At 39.6% G+C, this 21464-nt stretch overlaps 1 protein-coding gene across 3 annotated transcripts in view; it reads left to right on the top strand.

Moving 5' to 3' along the window:
* Positions 1 to 21464, top strand: part of CCDC125 (coiled-coil domain containing 125) — a 32783-nt gene that overhangs the window by 1377 nt on the left and 9942 nt on the right. For all 3 annotated transcript variants that reach the window (XM_068535456.1, XM_068535455.1, XM_068535457.1), the window contains 7 exons: positions 3538 to 3618; positions 5705 to 6054; positions 8594 to 8652; positions 9955 to 10041; positions 10957 to 11034; positions 11700 to 11785; positions 18248 to 18330. In XM_068535456.1, coding sequence (XP_068391557.1) covers positions 5745 to 6054; positions 8594 to 8652; positions 9955 to 10041; positions 10957 to 11034; positions 11700 to 11785; positions 18248 to 18330 — 703 coding nt within the window. In that variant the 5' untranslated portion in view covers positions 3538 to 3618; positions 5705 to 5744. The remainder of the gene's footprint in view (positions 1 to 3537; positions 3619 to 5704; positions 6055 to 8593; positions 8653 to 9954; positions 10042 to 10956; positions 11035 to 11699; positions 11786 to 18247; positions 18331 to 21464) is intronic.

Raw genomic sequence — 21464 nt, 5'->3', positions numbered from 1 at the left:
AAAAGAAGTTCATCCGGGCCTGTGAAGTTGATGTGCAAAGAAGGACATGGTTTGGGGAGATTTTGTGGACCTAGAGGACTTGGCAACTGAAGGCACTGAAAAGAAGAAAAAGGAAAAAAACCCCAAATCCCAAAGTTTTGGCCCTGGATGTTTTGGGGCGTGATTGATGGGTTTGCGGAAACAGAGGACTCAGCAGGAGACCTGGGGTGGCAGTGGGGAGGGTAGTGCATTTGTTTTTGAACAAGCTGTGTTTGAATTGCTGGCAGGATATCGAGCTGGAGATGTGTATTTTAAGAGTGTTCAGGAGTGGAAGCCAGACATATACAGAAGGGACAGGAAGAGGCAAAAGAGTCTGAGTGGGCAGGTGGGAGCCAGTCAGGGATCCCTGTGGGGTTGAGGAGCCAGGGTGGACCAGGGGACTTGGACCTGGTGAGTCAGTAGTATCGCAGCTTCTGCAGAGGTGCGGGAACCTGAGGAATGAGGCTAGATCTTAGATTTAGCAATTAGGAAGATACACGTCACTTTCAGAGTTGTTTTAATGGAAGAGTAGATTGTGTGCTCACAGTCTGTAGTCTGTTCATTCAGTCGCCATTCCCAAGGGGGCCAGGAGCCAGGGATATGGATTCTAGTTCTGGCCCTGCCACTGCCTGTGTAATTTTGGGCAAGTCATGTATGCTTGGGCTGGCATAAGAAGACACCCATAATAAGACCAAAAGGACCTTTTTATTTCTAGCAACACCTAATAGTCCATAGAGCCAGGGTTCCATGGGGCACACTTTGGAAAATGCTGCTATAGAGCTAGAATTTTAGAGGTCTAAAGAACGAAAGAATCTTATCCAGTCCCCTGACTTGACAAATGAAGAAACTAATACTCAAATTCATATTAATGAACATTGATTTCAAATATATTGATAGTGTCCAAAATACCCCTATAAAGTAGTTATGCTTAAAGCCATTTTGGAAATCCTAAAATAGGCTCTGAGAGATTAAATGACTTGCCCAGGATCACAGAGCAGCACGTGGTGGTGTGAGATTTGAACCCAGGCCTTCTGGGTCAGGGCCCTTCTCTGTCACACATCCTGCTGCCTCCTTGGTTGTCAGCCTTGAATGCATTTAAAACTGGTTGAATGGAATGTTAGTAACTTCAACTTTTTTCCCCTTTCTTAGAAGAAATGTGTTCCAAAAGTCAAGTCTTAACCACTGGACCACCAGGGAAGTCCCAACTGCATTACATATTAATATTACTATACAATTAGTATATAAAAGTGGGAGAGTACACAGCCAACAATTCCCAAAGTTACATTTTAAAAAATACTAGAGCATTAGACCATGTGAAAGCTCATTTTGTTCAACTCTGAACAGTGGGAAGGTGTACTTGTGACGCCTGAATATATGTGGCACATTGAAAAATATTCTTAGCTGATCCTGTGATTGCTTACTCTTTCCTCTTATTGCTTTTTTCCTTTGCGTTGACCAATTCTATTTTCTTCACTGTTGGCTACCAGACCCTGACCACACCCTTCTTAACAGAGGCAGGAGGCTGCATTTATAAGCAGGAATCTGCACTAGAGGTAAAATACAGCCTCTTAGGGATTAGTCTTTGATTCAGTAAGTAATATCCTATCTACCTTGACAAATAAAAATAGACGAACATTTTAAAAAAATTATTTGTTTATGTATTTATTTATTTTGGCTGCGCCGGGTCTTAGTTGCAACACATGGGATCTTCTTGCGGCGTGAGGGCTTCTTAGTTGCAGCATGCGAACTATTAGTTGCAGCATATGTGCGGGATCTAGTTCCCCGACCAGGGATCGAACCCAGGCCCCCTGCTTTGGGAGCACAGAGTCCTACCCACTGGACCACCAGGGAGGTCCCTAGGCAAACTTATTTAGGAAATAAACTTGTAAAGGAACCAAGATGATTTCATAAAAATTTGGGGAAAAAATGGGTCCAATATACTTTGTTGAGTGTTGCCAAACTAGCTATTTTAGACTTTTACTCTCAGTTTTACTTGATATCATAAATAATAGAAACTTGGTTTACTCTGATGTTAATCTCATTGAAGTTCTCTGAAAGATAGAAAGCAGTGGCTAAGAGTCTAACAGTATCTCTGGTGTGAGGGGTCTAGATTCAGAATCTGGCTCTATCTCTTTTTAGCTATGTTATTTAACCTCTCTGTATTTGAGTGTAATTGTCTAGACTTAAACAATAATAGTATTGTCGTGTAAAGTGCTTGTGAAGATTAAATAGAATAATCTAAGTAGAGCACTTAGAGTAGTGCCTAGCACACAGAAAGCAAGCAACAAGTGCTAGCTGTTATTAGATCATGGCTTAAAAGTTGTTGCCGATTTTTTTTTTTAATTAATTAATTTATTTATTATTTATTTTTGGCCGTGTTGGGTCTTCCTTGTGGCACACGGGCTTTCTCTAGTTGTGGTGAGTGGGGGCTGCTCTTCGTTGCAGTGCACGGGCTTCTCATTGCGGTGGCTTCTCTTGTTGCGGAGCACGGGCTCTAGGCGTGTGGGCTCAGTAGTTGTGGCTCGCAGGCTCTAGAGCACAGGCTCAGTAGTTGTGGCACACGGGCTTAGTTGCTCCGTGGCATTTGGGATCTTCCCGGACCAGGGCTTGAACCCGTGTCCCCTGCATTGGCAGGCGGATTCCCAGCCACTGCGCCACCAGGGAAGCCCAAGTTGTTGCCAATTTAAGGCATCCAGTTTAATCATTTTCTAGGAGGACACAGCTGATTAACACACTTCTCGTCTTTTCCCCTAATCCAGTTAAAAGGTCTGTTATTTTTTTTTCTGTTTTTTAAAAAAAATTTTAATATCATATTATTGAGGTATAATTTACATATAATAAAATGTACCATTGTAAGTGTATGGTTTAATGAGTTTTGACAAACCATCATTCCAGTCAAGATACAAGACTTTTTCATCACCCCAGAAAAGTTCCCTCCCCAGGGTTCCCACCCCAGGTAACCATTGATCTGTTGTCTGTCATGTACATTAGTTTTGCCTGGATTTCATACAATACACGGTTCTTCTGTTAGCATAATGTAAGATTCATCCACATTATTGCATATATCAGAAATTTATTATTTATTACTGAATATATTCTGTGTGTGGACTACCACAATTTGTCCATTTTCTTGTTGATGGACATTTGGGTTGTTTTCAGTTTTTTGGCTAATTTGAATAATACTCTGAACATTCATGCACACATCTTTGTATGAACACATGTTTTCATTTCTCATGGGTAAAGCTTAAGAATGCAGTTGTTGGGTCACTTGTTTGAAAGAAACTGTCAAACTTTTTCACAGTGGTTGTACCATCTTATACTCCTGCCATCAGTGTATTTGGGTGTCCACATCCTTGGCAACACCTGGAATTGACAGTGGTATGTGGTGGAATCTCATTGTAGTTTTTTGTAATTGTAATCTGTAATTCCTTGATGAATGATGTTGAGCCTCTTTCCATCTATGTATCTTCTTCTTCTTCTTTTTTTTTTTTTTGGCTGCGCCCTGTGGCTGGATCTCAGTTCCCCGACCAGGGATTGAACCCGGGCCCCGGCAGTGAAAGTCTGGAATCCTAACCACTAGGCCACTGGGGAACTCTCCAGGTATCTTCTTTTATGATGTATCTCTCTAAAATTTTTAAGGGCCTTTGTTTGTTTTGTTTTGTTTTTTAATTTTTTAAGGGCCTTTGTTTTTAAACATTGAAAATGTATGGTACCTTGACCCTAAAAATAACAGAAACCCCTTCAAACATGATAGATTTATTCGGCATCTTTGTGTGGTTTTAAAAGTGGGAGACTAAGAGAGAGACTTCAGCAAAAATACAAGACTGAGATTTAATTATTTTTGAATGTCCTGGTAAGCAATTACTTAAACAGCAGGATATTTAGAAAGGATTTCAGATGTGTTTATTTTCCTTTTTTTTAAAAAAAAAAAATGTCTTGAGAAAAGGATGAAATATTTCTAAATACCTTCAGCAAAGCAGCTGTTTTGAAATGCCTGGTGGTGAAAGTCCCTCTTCACTGCCCTTGTACTGGAGGGACAAGGCTGAGCATTTCCGGTGCTCTCCAGCCAACAGGTGGCCACTGTCACCAGGTGGGTGCCCACAGTGGGCTCCACATGGCAGGGGGCTCAGTGATGGGCATTTCTCTGTAGGGCATTTTTACCCAGAGTTAGCCCCAGGTTATCCGGTGTGGAGCATTACAGAGGTGGCTGTGTTGTTTTTTGCCCCAGGCAAGTATTTCAGTTTATTGGTTTTATTTATTTAATTAACTGATTTATCTGTCTATCTATCTATTTATTTTGGCTGCACTGCGAGGCATGCAGGATCTTAGTTCCCCTACCAGGAATCAAACCTGCGCCCTTTGCAGTGGAAGCACAGAGTCTTAACCACTGGACGGCCAGGGAAGTCCCTCTGTTTGTTTGTTTATTCCTTTCTCCCTTTATCCATTTATTTAAAAGTACTGTCGAGCACTGATCATGTCTTAGATAACTGTGTAGGCACTGGGCATGCAGTGTGACCCAAACAGACCAAAATCTCTGCCCTGTGGAGCTTGCATTCCACTTCGGGCCCTCGGGAGCAGGTTTGGGCTCTGGTAGAGGAAATGTCCAGGGTGCACTACCTTTTGAGAAGCGTAACAGGCAGGCCAGAGCCACCTTCTTCTTCCCTAGGCTCCCATTTGTACTGCCTTCCCCCTTTGAATGGTGTGCTTTGAAAAATGAGTAAAATATGGAGGGGTGTGTTAGAAGGTCATAAATGCCAAGAAGAAAAATCAAGCAGAGAAGTGGGATAGGGAAGAGGAGTTGGCAGTTTTAGGCGGGGTGCCAGGAAAGGCCACACTGAGAAGGTGACACTGCAGGAAAGACCCAAGGAGGTGAGGAACCAGCTGTGCATCTGGCTGGGGGAAGAACGTTCCAGGCAGAGGGAACTCGAAGCTCTGGGTCAGGAATGCCTGGCTCGGTCAGTAATACCAGGGAGGCTGGGGAGGCCAGGGCAGCCGGCCCAGGGTGAGGGTACGGGGCAGAGGTGAGCTTGGGGCCCCTCGCCACTGGAAGGGCTTTGACTTTTACTCTGTGCTGAGAAACACTGGAGGGTTTTGAACACAGGTGTGGCGTGGTTAGAGAAAGAGAGGGAGGGACGATGGGGGACCTTCTTCCCTCCCATCTGTCACTGTCCCGACAAAACCTCTCCTAATCATATCTGCACAGAAATAGAAAATGAACCAAGTAGAGCTGTAGGAGAGAGCGTAAGGGCCCTGAGCACCTGAAGTAGATAAAGGGTTGTGAGGAACAGAGGCAAGATGGTCTTAGTCATTGGAAGCTGGGTTTTCAGAGACTCTTCTGAATTTTATACAGCTCTTCGGCTTGTGAAAACTGATCCCTTTCCTTTGTAAGCTCGTTTGTCAGGTGTGTTCTTTTTCCTTGGCAAAGCCTGATCTGCTTTATCCTGATCAGTAGATTATTGGATTCAGTAAAAATCTTTCCTATTTCCTTGGAAATAAGGAGTCAGATCTTTTCTTACCCGAAAAGTCCTGAAATGTTAAACAGCTTCAGTTGGATTGCAAGGGGCATCTGTGTGCTTGTGCATTGCTGGCTGTGCCTGCAAAATATAGGAAGGAACTTTTCTTCCCTGGCAAACCCAACTTTGATTATACTGACGGCTTTTTAACTACTGTTTTCTCTTAACTGCAGATAACTTGTTTATCCCTACGGTAAAGAAGGCACGTGGCTGATGAGCAGGGAGGCGAGGCCGCAGAGTGAGGCAAAGGGGCAGGCCTGGGAAGCAGAGGACGATGACATGGCAGAAGGCGATTTAGGGTATGGCCTCAGAAGAAGGCCCGGCGGCATTTATGAAGTGCAAGTTTCACATTTATTTACATCTAGAAAAAGATCAGATGGAAAGACCTTTAGTCCTCCCCCATTTTCAAGAAATGGGGAAGAAAGAAACAGTGCCGTTTTTCAGTATTCCAAGCATAAGAGCTTGCATGATACATACCCAGAAGGACCCCAAATTCCCTATCACGGCCGACAAAGTAGCACTGGTAAGAATGCCTAGCATCCTCTTTCTCCTCCTCTTTTCTGCCGTGTGGATTTTATCAATGCTGTCAGCCTCCCAACACATGAAGATGGGTCACCATCGTGGATTTTAGAAATTTATCTGTATTCACCTCTAGAGGTTGATTGGTGATGGTAAAAGTAATTGATGTTTCTGTCTCCACGTATTATACAAATTGTGAAGCACAGTAATTATTCTGCATCAATACATATATGTTAGTTATATCAATAAGTAATTACTTACCTTGCTTTTCTTGTGAAGTAGTGGTGTACTTCATTTGTTCTTTTTTTGTCTTATTCAACAAACATTTATTGGGTACCTATTAGGTGCCCAGGACAGTACCAGGCTCTGGGAATCACATCAGTAAATAAAATAGTCAAAGGCCCTAATGTCATGGAGTTCACATTCTGGTAGAGCAGACAGAAAATAAACCTGCAAATCAACAGCTATGTAACATCAGGCAGTGGTAAGTGAAAAGACAGTGAGTGAGTGGAGGGGCTGGGGCACTGCTGTTTGAGGCACAGGTCAAGAGAGGCCTCTCTAAGGAGGTGACATTGGAACACTGCAAGCCTGATGCTCATCTGGGGAAGGAGTGTTACAGGCAGAACACACAGGCTTCAGGTTATTTTAGGGATGTCATAAAATTCTCAAAACAAAATTAATTTATCATAAGTAAAAATAAATTGTGCTGTACACTAAGGAGAGAATAAAATTCAGAATCCTATTGTGATAGAATGTTACAACTGCGAAGTGACCCGGAACTGGTGGACGAGTCCCAGCCTGCACTGTGGTACAGCTCAGATGTGGCTGAATCTTTTGTAATCCACATTGTAAAACTTCCCCACCAAAGTGGAACAAACACAATTAGAACAACATGAAAATAATTTAAGAAACATTTCAGATTTACGAAAACATGGTGCATCTGGGGATTGATCTCTGTCCTTCAAAATCCTTCTTGAAATTAGGATGGGATTATTTATATATTTTTCTTCCAAATCCTTATCATGCATAGAGGATGGATACTGTTTTGCAAGCAAGATGTTGAAAATTGAACATTATGCTAAGATGCCTTTACAAAAATGTGAGGAAACTACTGGGATAGAAACAAGAAGTAATAGTAATGGTATGAGCTCCTATTTTTTTTGAGTTATGGACTTTTGTCTTTTTATCAAAGTTGACTTGATCCTAGGTAAGAATATTGTGTTAGTTTCCTCTTGCTAATAGGCAGTTTCCAAATTACCAGAAATTTAATGGTTTAAAACAACATAAATTTTATTCTCTTACAGTTCTGTAGGTCAAAAATCCAAAACAGGTTTCACTGGACTAAAATCGCGGTGTTGGCATAGCCCCTCCAGAAGGGAGGCTCTAGGGGAGAACCCACTCTCTTGCCTTTTCCACCTTCTAGAGGCTGCCTTCCCTGGCCGTGGTACCCTTCCTCTGTCTTCATAGCCACTTCTCCCTCTGCCTCATGCTGATACTGACTCCCCTGCCTCCTTTCATTTATAAGGACCCTTGTGATTACATCAGGCCCACTTGGGTAATCCAGAATAATCTCCTATCTCCAAGTATTTAATCACACCTGCAAAATTCTTTTTGCTAGGTATTCACAGGTTCTGGGATTAAGATGTGGACATCTTTGGGGGCCATTATTCTGCCTACCACAGGTGTTAATAGAATAGAACTTGTCATTGTCAACCCAGTGTTACTTTTTTAAAAATTTTATTTATTTTTTAATTTTTGGCCACACCATGCTGCATGCAGGATCTTAGTTCCCCGACCAGGGATTGAACCCATGTCCCCTGCACTGGACCGCCAAGGAAGTTCCCCAATGTCACTTTTGTCCCTCATTGGAACCCTGAATTATCAGAGTAAAAACATGACTTAGGTTTTCCCTTGGTTACTGTCATGTTGATGAAAGTTCAGAATAGCAAAGAATTGTTTTGAGAAATTTTTAATGTCCCTCAAAATATTCTTTCTAAATTTTTTTGCTTCTTTTTACTTCCTGTTCTCTTGCTGTAATTTATCACTTCAATGTTTTTCTATTGCCAGTGAAACTGCAATGTAAATGAAGTTCCTGGGAAGCCCAGTTTAATGTCTCAGTTGATCGATCCCATTAAGGAGAGAATAATTGAAGTTACTGGAGACTTCTAGTGATTCTCCTTGGAAAGAAATTAAATTCAGGTTATTTCTTAGATATTCATATCACGATATTGATCAGGCTTAAGCCAAACACCAACATTTATTTACTTTACTCACCAACGTTCATTAATACTGTGTTTGGATGTAGTAAGTAACCAATTCATTAACAACAGTTTTATTTTAGAGTCCTTTTTTTTAAGAGTCTTTTGATTCAAAAGTATGTGTTGTTTCATTTGTGGAATGTTTTAAGCTATCTGTTTTTATCATCGTTTGGTTATTACAGTTATTTTCTTGTTTCAATTTAGGGAAAGGCTGTATTTGATATTTTGTAAACAAATGTCCCATATTTAACTAGTTAAAGAAAATATTTTTTTTCCCTCTAATAGATTCTAATTCAGAGTTGTCAAATGTGGAATTAAGGCAACGTCTTCATGAAACTTTAGAGGTAGGTACTCTGGCTAACATACAAATTCTCATGTGAATAAAGTCCACCGATAGATATTTTGTGTAAGTATTACTAACATGGTATGGAAGGCAACTGTTGGCTTTCCAGATATTCTCGAGCCACACTGTCAAGCTCATAGCTTCCAACTGGCCTCCTCCTCTCGGTGGCTTCATCTCCTCATCTCTCAGAAAGGCTGTTCGTATAAACATGCCCTCCTGTTCTCCTTTCCAACTTATTTCTCTAACTCCTCCTGGAGAAAATAATCACTCCCTTCCATCTGTCTTCCCAGTATGTGTGACTTGGAATAACCTGACTTAATTTAACCTCTTTGAAGTCAGAGGACTAGAAAGTACCCCAGATGGTCTGAGGAGGCCATCCATCTTGCTGGGAGTTGGAGTTTCTATGAGGGTGCTTGTCCTTTCAGGAACAGAAAGCCCATCTTAGTGTGCATTTGTTTTTTTGTTTGTTTGTTTTTTTGGGTTTTTTTTGGCCGCAGCATGTGGGATCTTAGTTTCCCGACCAGAGATCAAACCTCAGGCCCCCTGCAGTGGACACATGGGGTCTTAACCACTGGACCTCCAGGGAAGTCCCTTAGTGTGCATTTGTGTCTCTTCTGGTGATCGCTACTCTACTAGTTTCCTAGGGCTGCCCTGACAAACTGGTGTCTTAAAAGAGCAGATCGATTCTCTCTCAGCTATGGAAGCTAGAGGTCTGAAATCAAGGTGTGGGTGGGCTGTGTTCCCTCTGAAGGGTCTACAGGAGAATCCTTTGCCACCTCCTAGCTTCTGGTGGTTGCCGCCAACAACCTTTGGCTTGTAGCTGCGTCACACCAGTCATTGGATTGAGGCCTACTCTAATCTAGTATGACATTAATTACATCTGCAAAGGCCCTATTTCCAAATAAGGTCGAATTTATGGTACCAGGGATTAGGACTTGAACATATCTTTTGGGGTGGGGGGCACAGTTCTACCCATAATAGCTACTGTAGCTGTGTAGCCGATCATGTTCTTATTTTATGTGGTCTAAAGCTTTTTCTCCAAATTATTAACTGTGTGTGTGGCCTAGATGGGTAAAAGCAAAAGATTTGGGCTTTTAGTCATAACTGGCACCTGACAGCGAGCATCTCAGTTTTAGCCTCTCTGGTCCACTTATAAAGCCTGGAGGAATTTCCAACCTCATTTTGTAAGGTCAGAGCACTTTGAGTCAAAGTGAATGTTGAGCTTAAATGTAAACTGTCTAAATTGATCATTTGGGGTTGCATATCTCACAGATAGGAAGACTAATTGTGTTTTTCTCCTCAGGAGGTAGAAATTTTGAAAACTGAACTTGAGGCATCTCAAAGACAACTTGAAGGTAAAGAGGAAGCATTGAGAATTCTTCAAAGCAATGTAAGAAGTTACTTTTACACTTTCATCAGGTACACATTCCAATGATAGGTAGTATGGTTTTATCTTTTTAATTTAATTTTATTTTCATATTTTTGGCCATGCTGCGCGGCTTGCCGGATCTCAGTTCCCCAACCAGGGATTGAACCCGGGCCATGGCAGTGAAAGTGCCGAATCCTAACCACTAGACCACCAGGGAACTCCCTGGTTTTAGCTTTTAAAATAAAAGCATTAGTGTTTAATATAGTTTTTTTTTTTTTTGAGCTATAGATTTTTAAAACAGCTTTATTAAGATGCAACTTAACGTCATGAATTTCTCTCGTTTTAAGCATACAATTTATTTTTACTAAACTTAGAATTGTGTAACTATCATCACAACTTAATTTAGAACATTTCCATCACCCCAAAAAAGGAACCTCTTACCCATTAGCAGTTATTCCCATTCCCATCCCCAGCCTTTTCTATTTCATAAATAGAATCATACAGTATATGTCTAGATTCTTTTGCCTCTGGATTCTTCTAGTTAGCATATTTTTAAGGTTCATACATGTTGTAGCATGTGTCAGTGCTTTCTTCCTTTTTTATTGCCAAATAATATTCCATTGTATAGATATGCCACATTTTGTTTATCCATTTACCAGTTGATAGCTATTTTGGGCTATTATGAATAATACAGCTATGAATGTTCATGTACATGTCTTTGTGTGCAAAATCCATTCATTCATTCTCATGTTCATTGGGAAAGAACCAAACCAAGATCTTCTGACTTTTGAACTATCAAACTATACAAAAGGTCTCTGTGGGAATCTCATCTCAAGGTAATTTTCTACTGTCTTAAAATAAAAATGTGAACTTCACCTTGCATATAAGGGTGATTGGAAATTTAATTTATACTGATACAATCTTTATTTTTCTTAGGCAATATTTGGCAAAGCCACAAGTCATACCCAGGCAGTGCTTCAAAAAACTGTGGAACAAAAGAGATCCTTGGAGAAGGTATTTGACCACATATAGTGTATAGCGTAGACTTGTTCAATTCAATAAGCTTTCAAACAGAATTCCCTTAAAAATCACCGTACCAGTGGATATGTCATTTGTGCATACCCTCTGCTAGGTGTACTTCAACTTCATACAGTCCCTTCCCTTTTGGAGCTTATAATCCAAAACAGATTGTCACATGGGCTAAGCCTGCCAAATTGACACTTCCTGTTTTTCTTTTCCTATTTTTCTTCTTCTGCTTGCCCTGCAGAGCCTGCCTCTTTCTGACCATCTCATCGTCACTAAAAAGGTGGTTAGGAATCACCCTAGATGGTCATATTCCTATTCCTGTTTTACTCTCCCTTGGTGGGAGTGTCCTGGGCTCAGACTTCCAGGAGTATATGTTGGGGTCTGCATGGGTTGTGGGCAGCGAGAAATCTAGGTTCAGGCCAGCAAATTTGAAATGTTCCCTATAATAAGTAAACTTCAGCAAAGCTTTTTGAGTGCTAAAGAGGCATGTCATATGTGTTTACAAATGTCATAGACTCTTTTTGAGCAGTAATTAGTTTTTCGTCTTTAACCTATTTCTGTGAAGTGACTAAATGATTTATTTCAGATATTCATAAGTCATGAAATGATTTATTTGTAGTAATTTCCTTGAAAGTGCTAATTTTTTTCTATAGGAAATAAATGCCTTGCAGTGGGAAATAGAATTTGATCGCAATAGATTTAAAAATATAGAGGAATCTTGGATCCAAAAATATGACAGGTTTGTATATTATTATTCCATAATTTTTCTTTGGAAAATTTTAAACTGTGTATAATTCAAATGTAGCTTAGGCTTTCTTCTTTTTTGAGCACACTAAGTATAAAATTCAGGGAATTCCCTGGTTGTCCAGTGGTTAGGACTTGGTGCTTTCATCTCCATGGCCCGGGTTCAATCCCTGGTCGGGGAACTAAGATCCTGCAAACCACGTGGCACAGCCAAAAAATAAATAAAATAAAATAAGATTCATATTGCTTACCCACTTACCAGTTCCATATTTTACTGTTACTGTTAATTTTCTTTCTTTAAAAACTAGTATAAACTGTATATTAAAATACAGTTTAAGAGCCATGTTTCCCAAGTTATTTTAGCCTTGCACTGTTTTTGCAAAGTCTTTTGAGCAACTCTTGTATTAGTGTGAATTTATTTAATAACTTTGACCTTATGAATATGCTGTAATTTAATCACTGAGAAATTGTTTTGGTATCTGGGGTTATAGGTGGCTTTAGTACCTAATTTTTAAATTTATTACTTCTTAACTTTTAATTTGAGATAATTGAAGACTTACAGAAAAGTTTTAAGAATAGAACAACTCCTGTATATCTTTCACCAAGATTCTCCAAATTTTAACTCTTTACCACATTTACTTTATCATTCTTTTTTCCTTTCTTTCTCTCTCTTTGTAGTTAAATACATAAATATAGAGGTAATATTTTCTGAACCATTTTGCATATATAGGGTCCCATTACTCTAAATACTTTAGTTTGTATTTTTTTTTAAAAGGGACGTTCTTATTTATAACCATAATAAAGTTATAAAAATCAAGACCTTAACCCAATACTATTATTTAATGTGCAGACCTTCTTTATATTACCAACTATCTTAATAATGTTCTCAGAGCAAAAGAGAAAAAACAATTTCCCCTGTTCAGGACCAATCCAGAACCACAAGTTGCATTTGGTTGTCACGTCTAAATTTTAGTCTCCTTTAATCTGAAACAGTTCTTCAGTGTTTATCTTTTATAACCTTTACATTTTTTTGAGGCGGACAGGCCCATTATTTTATAGAATATCCTACAATGAGGGTATCTGATGCTTCTGGATTGAATTGGGTTATGCATTTTGGGCAATATTACCACTGAAGCAATGTATTCTTAGTGCATCATATCAGGAGGCATGTGATGCTGATTTGTCCTATTCCTAGGATGTGAATCTTGATCACTTGGTTAAGGTATGGTGTCTGCCCTCATTCTGCACTATTAAGTCACTATTTTTCCCCTTGTAATTAATAAGCATCTTGTGGAGAGATACTTGAAAATTATGTAAATATATGTGACTCATCAGACTTTTCACCCACTCGTTTTTATATCCACTGATATTCTACCTGAAGCAATTATTACTACAATGGTTGCCAAATGGTAATTTTCTAATTCCCTTATTCCTTCTACATTTGTATGCTGGCATTTTACTGTAAAAAAGAGTTTTTCCTTCTCGTTTGTTTGTTTATACCAATACGGATTCAGGGATTCTTGTATTATTCAGTGGGTTAAAAGCTATTACTACCATAATTTCTTTTGATGTTTAAAATTTTCCAACTTCGGTCAGTGGGAGCCCCATCAAGCACAGGTGTTCCTGTGGCTTTTTTTTTTTTTTTTAAATAAATTTATTTATTTAATTATTTTTGGCTGCGTTGGTTTTTGTTGCTGCCTGTGGGCTTTCTCTAGTTGCAGTGAGCGGGGGCTACTCCTTGTTGTGGTGCACGGGCTTCTCATTGTGGTGGCTTCTCTTGTTGCAAAGCACGGGCTCTAGGCACGCAGGCTTCAGTAGTTTTGGTGCACGGGCTTAGCTGTGGCATGTGGGATCTTCCTGAACCAGGGATTGAACCCGTGTCCCCTGCATTGGCAGGCGGATTCTAAACCACTGTGCCACCAGGGAAGTCCTTCCTGTGACTTTTTGACATCTCTTTTTCTTTGAGCACTTTCTTGCGTTCTGGTACAAGATATTCTAGGCCAGTATGCCTACAATATTAGGTATTTCTTCAAGGAGCAGCAGTTCCTTTTAATGGGGAATGGTGTTTAGAAATCAAGATCTGAGTGCTAGGTGTGCTCAGTACTACTGAGGGTTCACTGCGTGGAGTTCCTCTCAGAGGACAGAGTTGGAAAATACACAGATGCAGACACACATATATATGCATCTATCTATCTGTCTGTCTGTGTCATCGATTTATCATCTATCTACCTGTCTCTTTATCATTTATGTATGTATGTATCTGTCACATATCAATGAGATCATACTCATATCTCCAATTGCAGAGCACCACCACAGGGTTCATCTTAGCCTTGCCCCTCTCTGCATTTGTAAGTCCCACAAGGAGAAACCTGGCTCCTGTTATCCTGTATGTTTACTTATTTGTTCCATCATAGACTATACAGAAGGTAACTTTAGAACTGCTAATACATACCATTGTAAAATCAAACCCATTAACTAGAGTTCCATATTTGTTTACAGTTTTGTTTTTAGCCTGAAGGTATATGGTCAAAATACGGTGTTTAAAACTTACTTGGTTAGTTTCCTCTTTCTTATCTTCAGTATGGTTATTCTCTTCATTTAAGTTCATTTGTTTCCATTTGTATTCTGTTTTAGAGTTTTTCACTATCCTTATTAATTTACTTATTTATTTTGTTTGTCTACTTTTGACTTTGTGAAACATTGACATGCTTCCAACAGTCAGAAGTATTCAGACAGGTACATTCAGAGAAGTGTCCTTTGCCCCTCTACCCCATTCCCAATGTCCTGCCATTCCTCCTTCCCTTCACTATCTGTACATAATCAATCTTACTATTTTTTGATTTATCCTTCCTCTGTTTCTGTTTACACAAATAAGCAGGTATATGTATGTTTTCTTATTTCCCCTTCTTTCTTACATCAAAGGTAGTTTACTGTAGATACTCTTTTTTTTTATAGATTTTTTTTTTTAAAGGAATTCCTTTATTTTTATTATTTATTTATTTTTAGCTGTGTTGGGTCTTCGTTTCTGTGCAAGGGCTTTCTCCAGTTGCGGCAAGCGGGGGCCGCTCTTCATCGCGGTGCGCGGGCCTCTCTCTATCGCGGCCTGTGTTGTTGCGGAGCACAGGCTCCAGACGCGCAGAGCTCAGTAGTTGTGACTCACGGATCTAGTTGCTCCGTGGCATGTGGGATCTTCCCAGAGCAGGGCTCGAACCCGCGTCCCCTGCATTAGCAAGCTGACGCTCAACCACTGCGCCACCAGGGAAGCCCTAGATACTCTTTTGTGCTTTTTCTGTTTAACAGTATATCCTGGAAATCACTCGATTGTGTGGCTGTGAAAAAGTTACTCAACCACTCTCCTATATATAGGCACTTAGATTGTTTCCATTATTTTGCTATTATAAACAATGCTGCAATAAATAGCCTTGACATATACTTTTGTGTTGCTGGAGATGTATTTTCAAGGTAAATTCTTAGAAGTAGAATTGCTGGGTCAAAAGGTAGATACATATGTAGATTTATTAGACGTTGCCTAATTCCTCTCTATGAGGCTTGTACCAATTTGCATTCCTAACGGTAACTCATGAGACTGCTTGTTTCCCCCAGCCTCATCAAGAGAATGTGTCATACGTTATGATATTTGCCAATGTGATAGTGTTGTTTACCCAATTTTTTCTTTTGTATTTTGTTTTGGCTGCACAGAACCCAGAAAATTCTGATTCACATACACAGATTTACACTTAGTCAACAGGTTATCTCTTAGGATGCTCTTCAGTTAGGCAGAACTAGCAGAGGATGCTTTATAGTGAGGTCTGCACAAAAATAGTTAACCAGACAGCAAAGTTAATGCATTTGACTGAGTAGATTGTGATTTTTTTTTTGGTTTTTTTGTTTTTTAAAATATTTATTTATTTATTTAGCTGGGCCGGGTCTTAGTTGCAGCATATGAGATCTTCATTGCGGCATGCGGGATCTTTAGTTGTGGCATGCAGGCTCTTAGTTGTGGCACGTGGAATCTAGTTTCCTGACCAGGGATCAAACCTTGGCCCCCTGCATTGGGAGCATGGAGTCTTAACCACTGGACCACCAGGGAAGTCCCTAAGTAGGTTGGTTTTTATTTTTATTTTTTTTAATGTAAATGACTGCTTATATTTATTTATTTATTTATGACTGTGTTGAGTCTTCGTTTCTGTGCGAGGGCTTTCTCTAGTTGTGGCAAGTGGGGACCACTCTTCATCGCGGTGAGCGGGCCTCTCACCATCGCGGCCTCTCTTGTTGCGGAGCACAGGCTCCAGACGCGCAGGCTCAGTAATTGTGGCTCACGGGCCCAGTTGCTCCGTGGCATGTGGGATCTTCCCAGACCAGGGCTCGAACCCGTGTCCCCTGCATTGGCAGGCAGATTCTCAAGTAGGTTGTTTTTTAAAATTAATTTATAAAGTAGTTTGCATGCATCTCATAAAATGTTTGTGAGCATCTGAACGTCCTCATAAGCTTAGAATTATTCAGAGTTCAGTTTGAGAATCACAGACCTAGAGTCCTAGGAAGAGGTTGTGCTAAGAAAGGTGCTTTAGGACTTCCCTGGTGGCACAGTGGTTAAGAATCCACCTGCCAATGCAGGGGACACGGGTTCGAGCCCTGGTCTGGGAAGATTCCACATGCGTGGAGCAACTAAGCCCGTGAGCCACAACTACTGAGCCTGTGCTCTAGAGCCCACGAGCCACAACTACTGAAGCCCGCATGCCTAGAGTCCATGCTCCACAACAAGAGAAGCCACCGCAATGAGAAGCCCATGCACCACAACCAAGAGTAGCCCCCACTTGCCACAACTAGAGAAAGCCCACACGCAGCAATGAAGACCCAACACAGCCAAAAATAAATACATAAATAAATAAATAAATTTATAAAGGGAAAAAAAAGTGCTTTATTCCTCAAGGGCTATAGACATTGCTTGAGAAACTGATTTCACGTTTTATTAATTTGTAGGTAATTCATGGAAAGGGAATGTCTTAGATTTACATTTCTTGTTTTTTAGATATAACTGACATATTACATTAGTTCAGGTGTACAACACAATGACTCAACACCTGTACATATCACAAAATGTTCACCACAATACAGTCAACATCCGTCACCATACATGGTTACAGAATTTTTTTTTCTTGTGATGTGAACCACATTTCACTTTTAATTGAGAAACTTTAACTTCATGACCACTGTTTTAATGATATGAGGCCTGTCCCAAGCACAGCATGTAATATTCCCTGGGAATATCACGTCTTGATAGGTATTTTATTTAAAGTTATAAATTAGACCAGATGATCTGGCGACTGTTTTTAATTACAAAAGTGCAATTTTTTAAGCCTCTGATACTGGGCTATTTATTTATTTTTTAAAACAAATTTATTTATTTTAAAAATAAATTTATTTATTTACTTATTTTTGGCTGCGTTGGGTCTTCGTTGCTGCATGCAGGCTTTCTCTAGTCGCGGCGAGTGGGGGCTACTCTTCGTTGTGGTGCGCACGCTTCTCATTTCTCATTATGGTGGCTTTTCTTGTTGCGGAGAATGGGCTCCAGGCACGCAGGCTTCAGTAGTTGTGGTACGCGGGCTCACTAGTTGTGGCACGCGGACTCAGTAGCTGTGGCTTGTGGGTTTAGTTGCTCTGTGGCATGTGGGATCTTCCTGGACCAGGGCTCGAACGTGTCCCCTGCATTGGCAGGCGGATTCTTAACCACTGTGCCACCAGGGAAGTCCTGATGCTGGGCAATTTAGGAACTCTTGTAAGTAATTCCAATTTTCATTCAATAGATAAAGCTCCCTATGTATCTTTTTCTTAAATTGAGGTATAATTGACATATAACAGTGTATTAGTTTCAGGTGTACAATATAATGATTTGATATTTGTATATGTTGCAAAATGATCATCACAATAAATCTAGCTAACATTCATTGCCGTACATCATTACAGTTTTTTTCTTATGTTGAGAACTTTTAAGGTCTGCTCTCTTAGCAGCTTTCAAATACTGTACAATAATTGTTAGCTACAGTCTTCATGCTGTACATTGCGTCCCCAGGACTTACTTATTTTACAACTGGAAGTTTGTGCCTCCCTATGTATCTTTTTATGCAAATTTTGGAAGGTGGCCTAAGCATGTAGTTGGTGTTCAAATGGTAATTAACTTGACTGAAACTTTGGTAAAGAGAATGAGTGTTCAAAATAGATGACTTAGAGGTATTTCTGGTTCTGATACTTTCTCAGCTGAGTATACAGAAGGGTTAAGAGTAAGTTCAAAGTCTAACCACACTCCTTTAAATTTTTATTTTATTACATATATAAATTCTAGACTTTTGATGTAAGAAAAATTATATTAGGGTTTTCGTGTTCTAATTATGGGATTAAATGTTCTCATTCACCTACAAAGTATTAATGTTTTAGTTATTTAGGGGGTACTTTTTTCCAGGCTAAACTGTGAAAATGCAGTCCTCAAAGAAACTTTGAAACTGAAAACAGAAGAAATTAAAATGCTCAAGTCTAAAAATACAAGTAAGTAGAGTGGTATTTTGATAATTCTTTAAAAATACTATGTTAAAAGATCAGTTTTATATAGAATGTCCTATGTTAAGAACACAATATCAATAGACAAAGTGCTAATATTTTGAAGTAACATATTTTAAGGATAAAAGAGAAGAAATGCATCAGTTAGGTTTTTTTTTTTTAACATCTTTATTGGAGTATAATTGCTTTACAATGTTGTGTTCGTTTCTACTGTATAACAAAGTGAATCAGCTATATGTATACATATATCCCCATATCCTCTCCCTCTTGCATCTCCCTCCCACCCTCCTTATCCCACCCCTCTAGGTGGTTGCAAAGCACCGAGCTGATCTCACTGTGCTGTGCAGCTGCTTCCCACTAGCTATCTGTTTTACATTTGGTAGTGTATATATGTCCATGCCACTCTCTCACTTCGCCCCAGCTTACCCTTCTCCCTCCCTGTGTCTTCAAGTCCATGCTCTTATGTCTGTGTCTTTATTCCTGTCCTGCCCCTAGGTTCTTCAGAACTATTTTTTTTTTTTAGATTCCATATATATGTATTAGTATACGGTATTTGTTTTTCTCTTTCTGACTGACTTCACTCTGTATGACACACTCTAGGTCCATCCACCTCACTACAAATAACTCAATTTCATTTCTTTTTATGGCTGAGTAATACTCCATTGTATATATGTGCCACATCTTTATCCATTCATCTGTCGATGGATACTTAGGTTGCTTCCATGTCCTGGCTGTTGTAAATAGAGCTGCAGTGAACATTGTGGTACATGACTCTTTTTGAATTATGGTTTTCTCAGGGTATATGCCCAGTAGTGGGATTGCTGGGTCATCTGGTAGTTCTACTTTTAGTTTTTTAAGGAACCTCCATACTGTTCTCCATAGTGGCTGTATCAATTTACATTCCCACCAACAGTGCAAGAGGGTTCCCTTTTCTCCACACCCTCTCCAGCATTTATTGTTTGTAGATTTTTTGATGATGGCCATTCTGACTGGTGTGAGGTGATACCTCATTGTAGTTTTGACTTGCATTTCTCTAATGATTGGTGATGTTGAGCATCCTTTCATGTGTTTGTTGGCAATCTGTATATCTTCTTTGGAGAAATGTCTATCTAGGTCTTCTGCCCATTTTTGGATTTTTTAAAAATAATTAATTAATTAATTAATTAATTTGGCTGCATTGGGTCTTTGTTGCAGTGCACGGGCTTCTCACTTGCAGTGGCTTCTCTTGTTGCGGAGCACGGGCTCTAGGCGCGCAGGCTCAGTAGTTGTGGCTCCTGGGCTCTAGAGCACAGGCTCAGTAGTTGTGACGCACGGGCTTAGTTGCTCCGTGGCATGTGGGATCTTCCCGGCCCAGGGATCAAACCCGTGTCCCCTGCATTGGCAGGCAGATTCTTAACCACTGCGTCACCAGGGAAGTCCAGGTTGTTTGTTTTTTTGATATTGAGCTGCTTGTATATTTTTTGGAGATTAATCCTTTGTCAGTTGCTTTGTTTGTAAATATTTTCTCGCATTCTGAGGGTTGCCTTTTTGTCTTGTTTGTGGTTTCCTTTGCTGTGCAAAAGCTTTTAAGTTTCATTAGGTCCCATTTGTTTATGTTTATTTCCATTTTTCTAGGAGGTGGGTCAAAAAGGATCTTGCTGCGACTTCTGTCAGAGCATTCTGCCTATGTTTTCCTCTAAGAGTTTTATAGTGTCTGGCCTTACATTTAGGTCTTTAATCCATTTTGAGTTTATTTTTGTGTATGGTGTTAGGAAGTGTTCTAATTTCATTCTTTTACATGTAGCTGTCCAGTTTTCCCAGCACCACTTATTGAAGAGGCTGTCTTTTCTCCATTGTATACTCTTGCCTCCTTATCAAAGATAAGGTGACCATAGGTGCATGGGTTTATCTCTGGGCTTTCTGTCCTGTTCCATTGATCTATATTTCTGTTTTTGTGCCAGTACCATAGTGTCTTGATTACTGTAACTTTGTAGTATAGTCTGAAGTCAGGGAGCCTGATTCCCCCAGCTCTGTTTTTGTTTCTCAAGATTGCTTTGGCTATTTGGGGTCTTTTGTGTTTCCATACAAATGGTGCAATTTTTTGTTCTAGTTCTGTGAAAAATGCCACTGGTAGTTTGATAGGGATTGCTTTGAATCTGTAGATTGCTTTGGGTAGTATAGTCATTTTCACCATGTTGATTCTTCCAATCCAAGAACATGGTGTATCTCTCCATCTGTTTGTATCATCTTTAATTTCTTTCATCAGTGTCTTACAGTTTTCTGCATACAGGGCTTTTGTCTCCTTAGGTAGGTTTATTCCTGGGTATTTTATTCTTTTTGTTGCAATGGTAAATGGGAGTGTTTCCTTAATTTCTCTTTCAGATTTTTCATCATTAGTGTATAGGAATGCAAGAGGTTTCTGTGCATTAATTTTGTATCCTGCTACTCTACCAAATTCATTGATTAGCTCTAGTAGTTTTCCGGTAGCATCTTTAGGATTCTCTATGTATAGTGTCATGTCATCTGCAAACAGTGACAGTTTTACTTCTTTTCTGATTTGGATTCCTTTTATTTCTTTTTCTTCTCTGATTGCTGTGGCTAAAACTTCCAAAACTATGTTGAGTAATAGTGGTGAGAGTGGGCAACCTTGTCTTGTTCCTGACCTTAGAAGAAATGGTTTCAGTTTTTCACCATTGAGAACGATGTTGGCTGTGGGTTTGATCAGTTAGGTTTTCGAATTAAAAAAAAATTTGAGGTGAAATTCACATAACTTAAAATTAACCATTTAAAAGTGAACAATTCATAACACAAACATCTAGTTCTAAAACGTTTCCATGACTACAAAATAAAACCTTATACCCATTAAGCAGTTTCTCCTGATTCTCCCTTTATCCTTTAGCTTTTATACTCAGTGTAAACAAAATGGTAGAGCACCTGATGTTTGAGGAACCTGAGTAGGTGTATGTTTATTGGGAATCTAGTAGGAAAAGTATAAAATTGTATAGTTATTCAACATAATTTTTTCTCATGAAAGTGTCTTCTGTGACTTTGTCACTAATACAAATATTTTTCAAAATATTATATGACTCATTAAGAACTTGAAATTTATAAATGTATGTGCATATACACACACACACAGAGCA

This window comes from Eschrichtius robustus, chromosome 2 (genome assembly GCF_028021215.1).
Source record: "Eschrichtius robustus isolate mEscRob2 chromosome 2, mEscRob2.pri, whole genome shotgun sequence".
In the NCBI taxonomy this organism is placed as follows: domain Eukaryota; kingdom Metazoa; phylum Chordata; class Mammalia; order Artiodactyla; family Eschrichtiidae; genus Eschrichtius; species Eschrichtius robustus.
The sequence above is the reverse complement of the archived record's forward strand: the minus strand, read 5'-3'. Positions and strand labels throughout refer to the sequence as shown.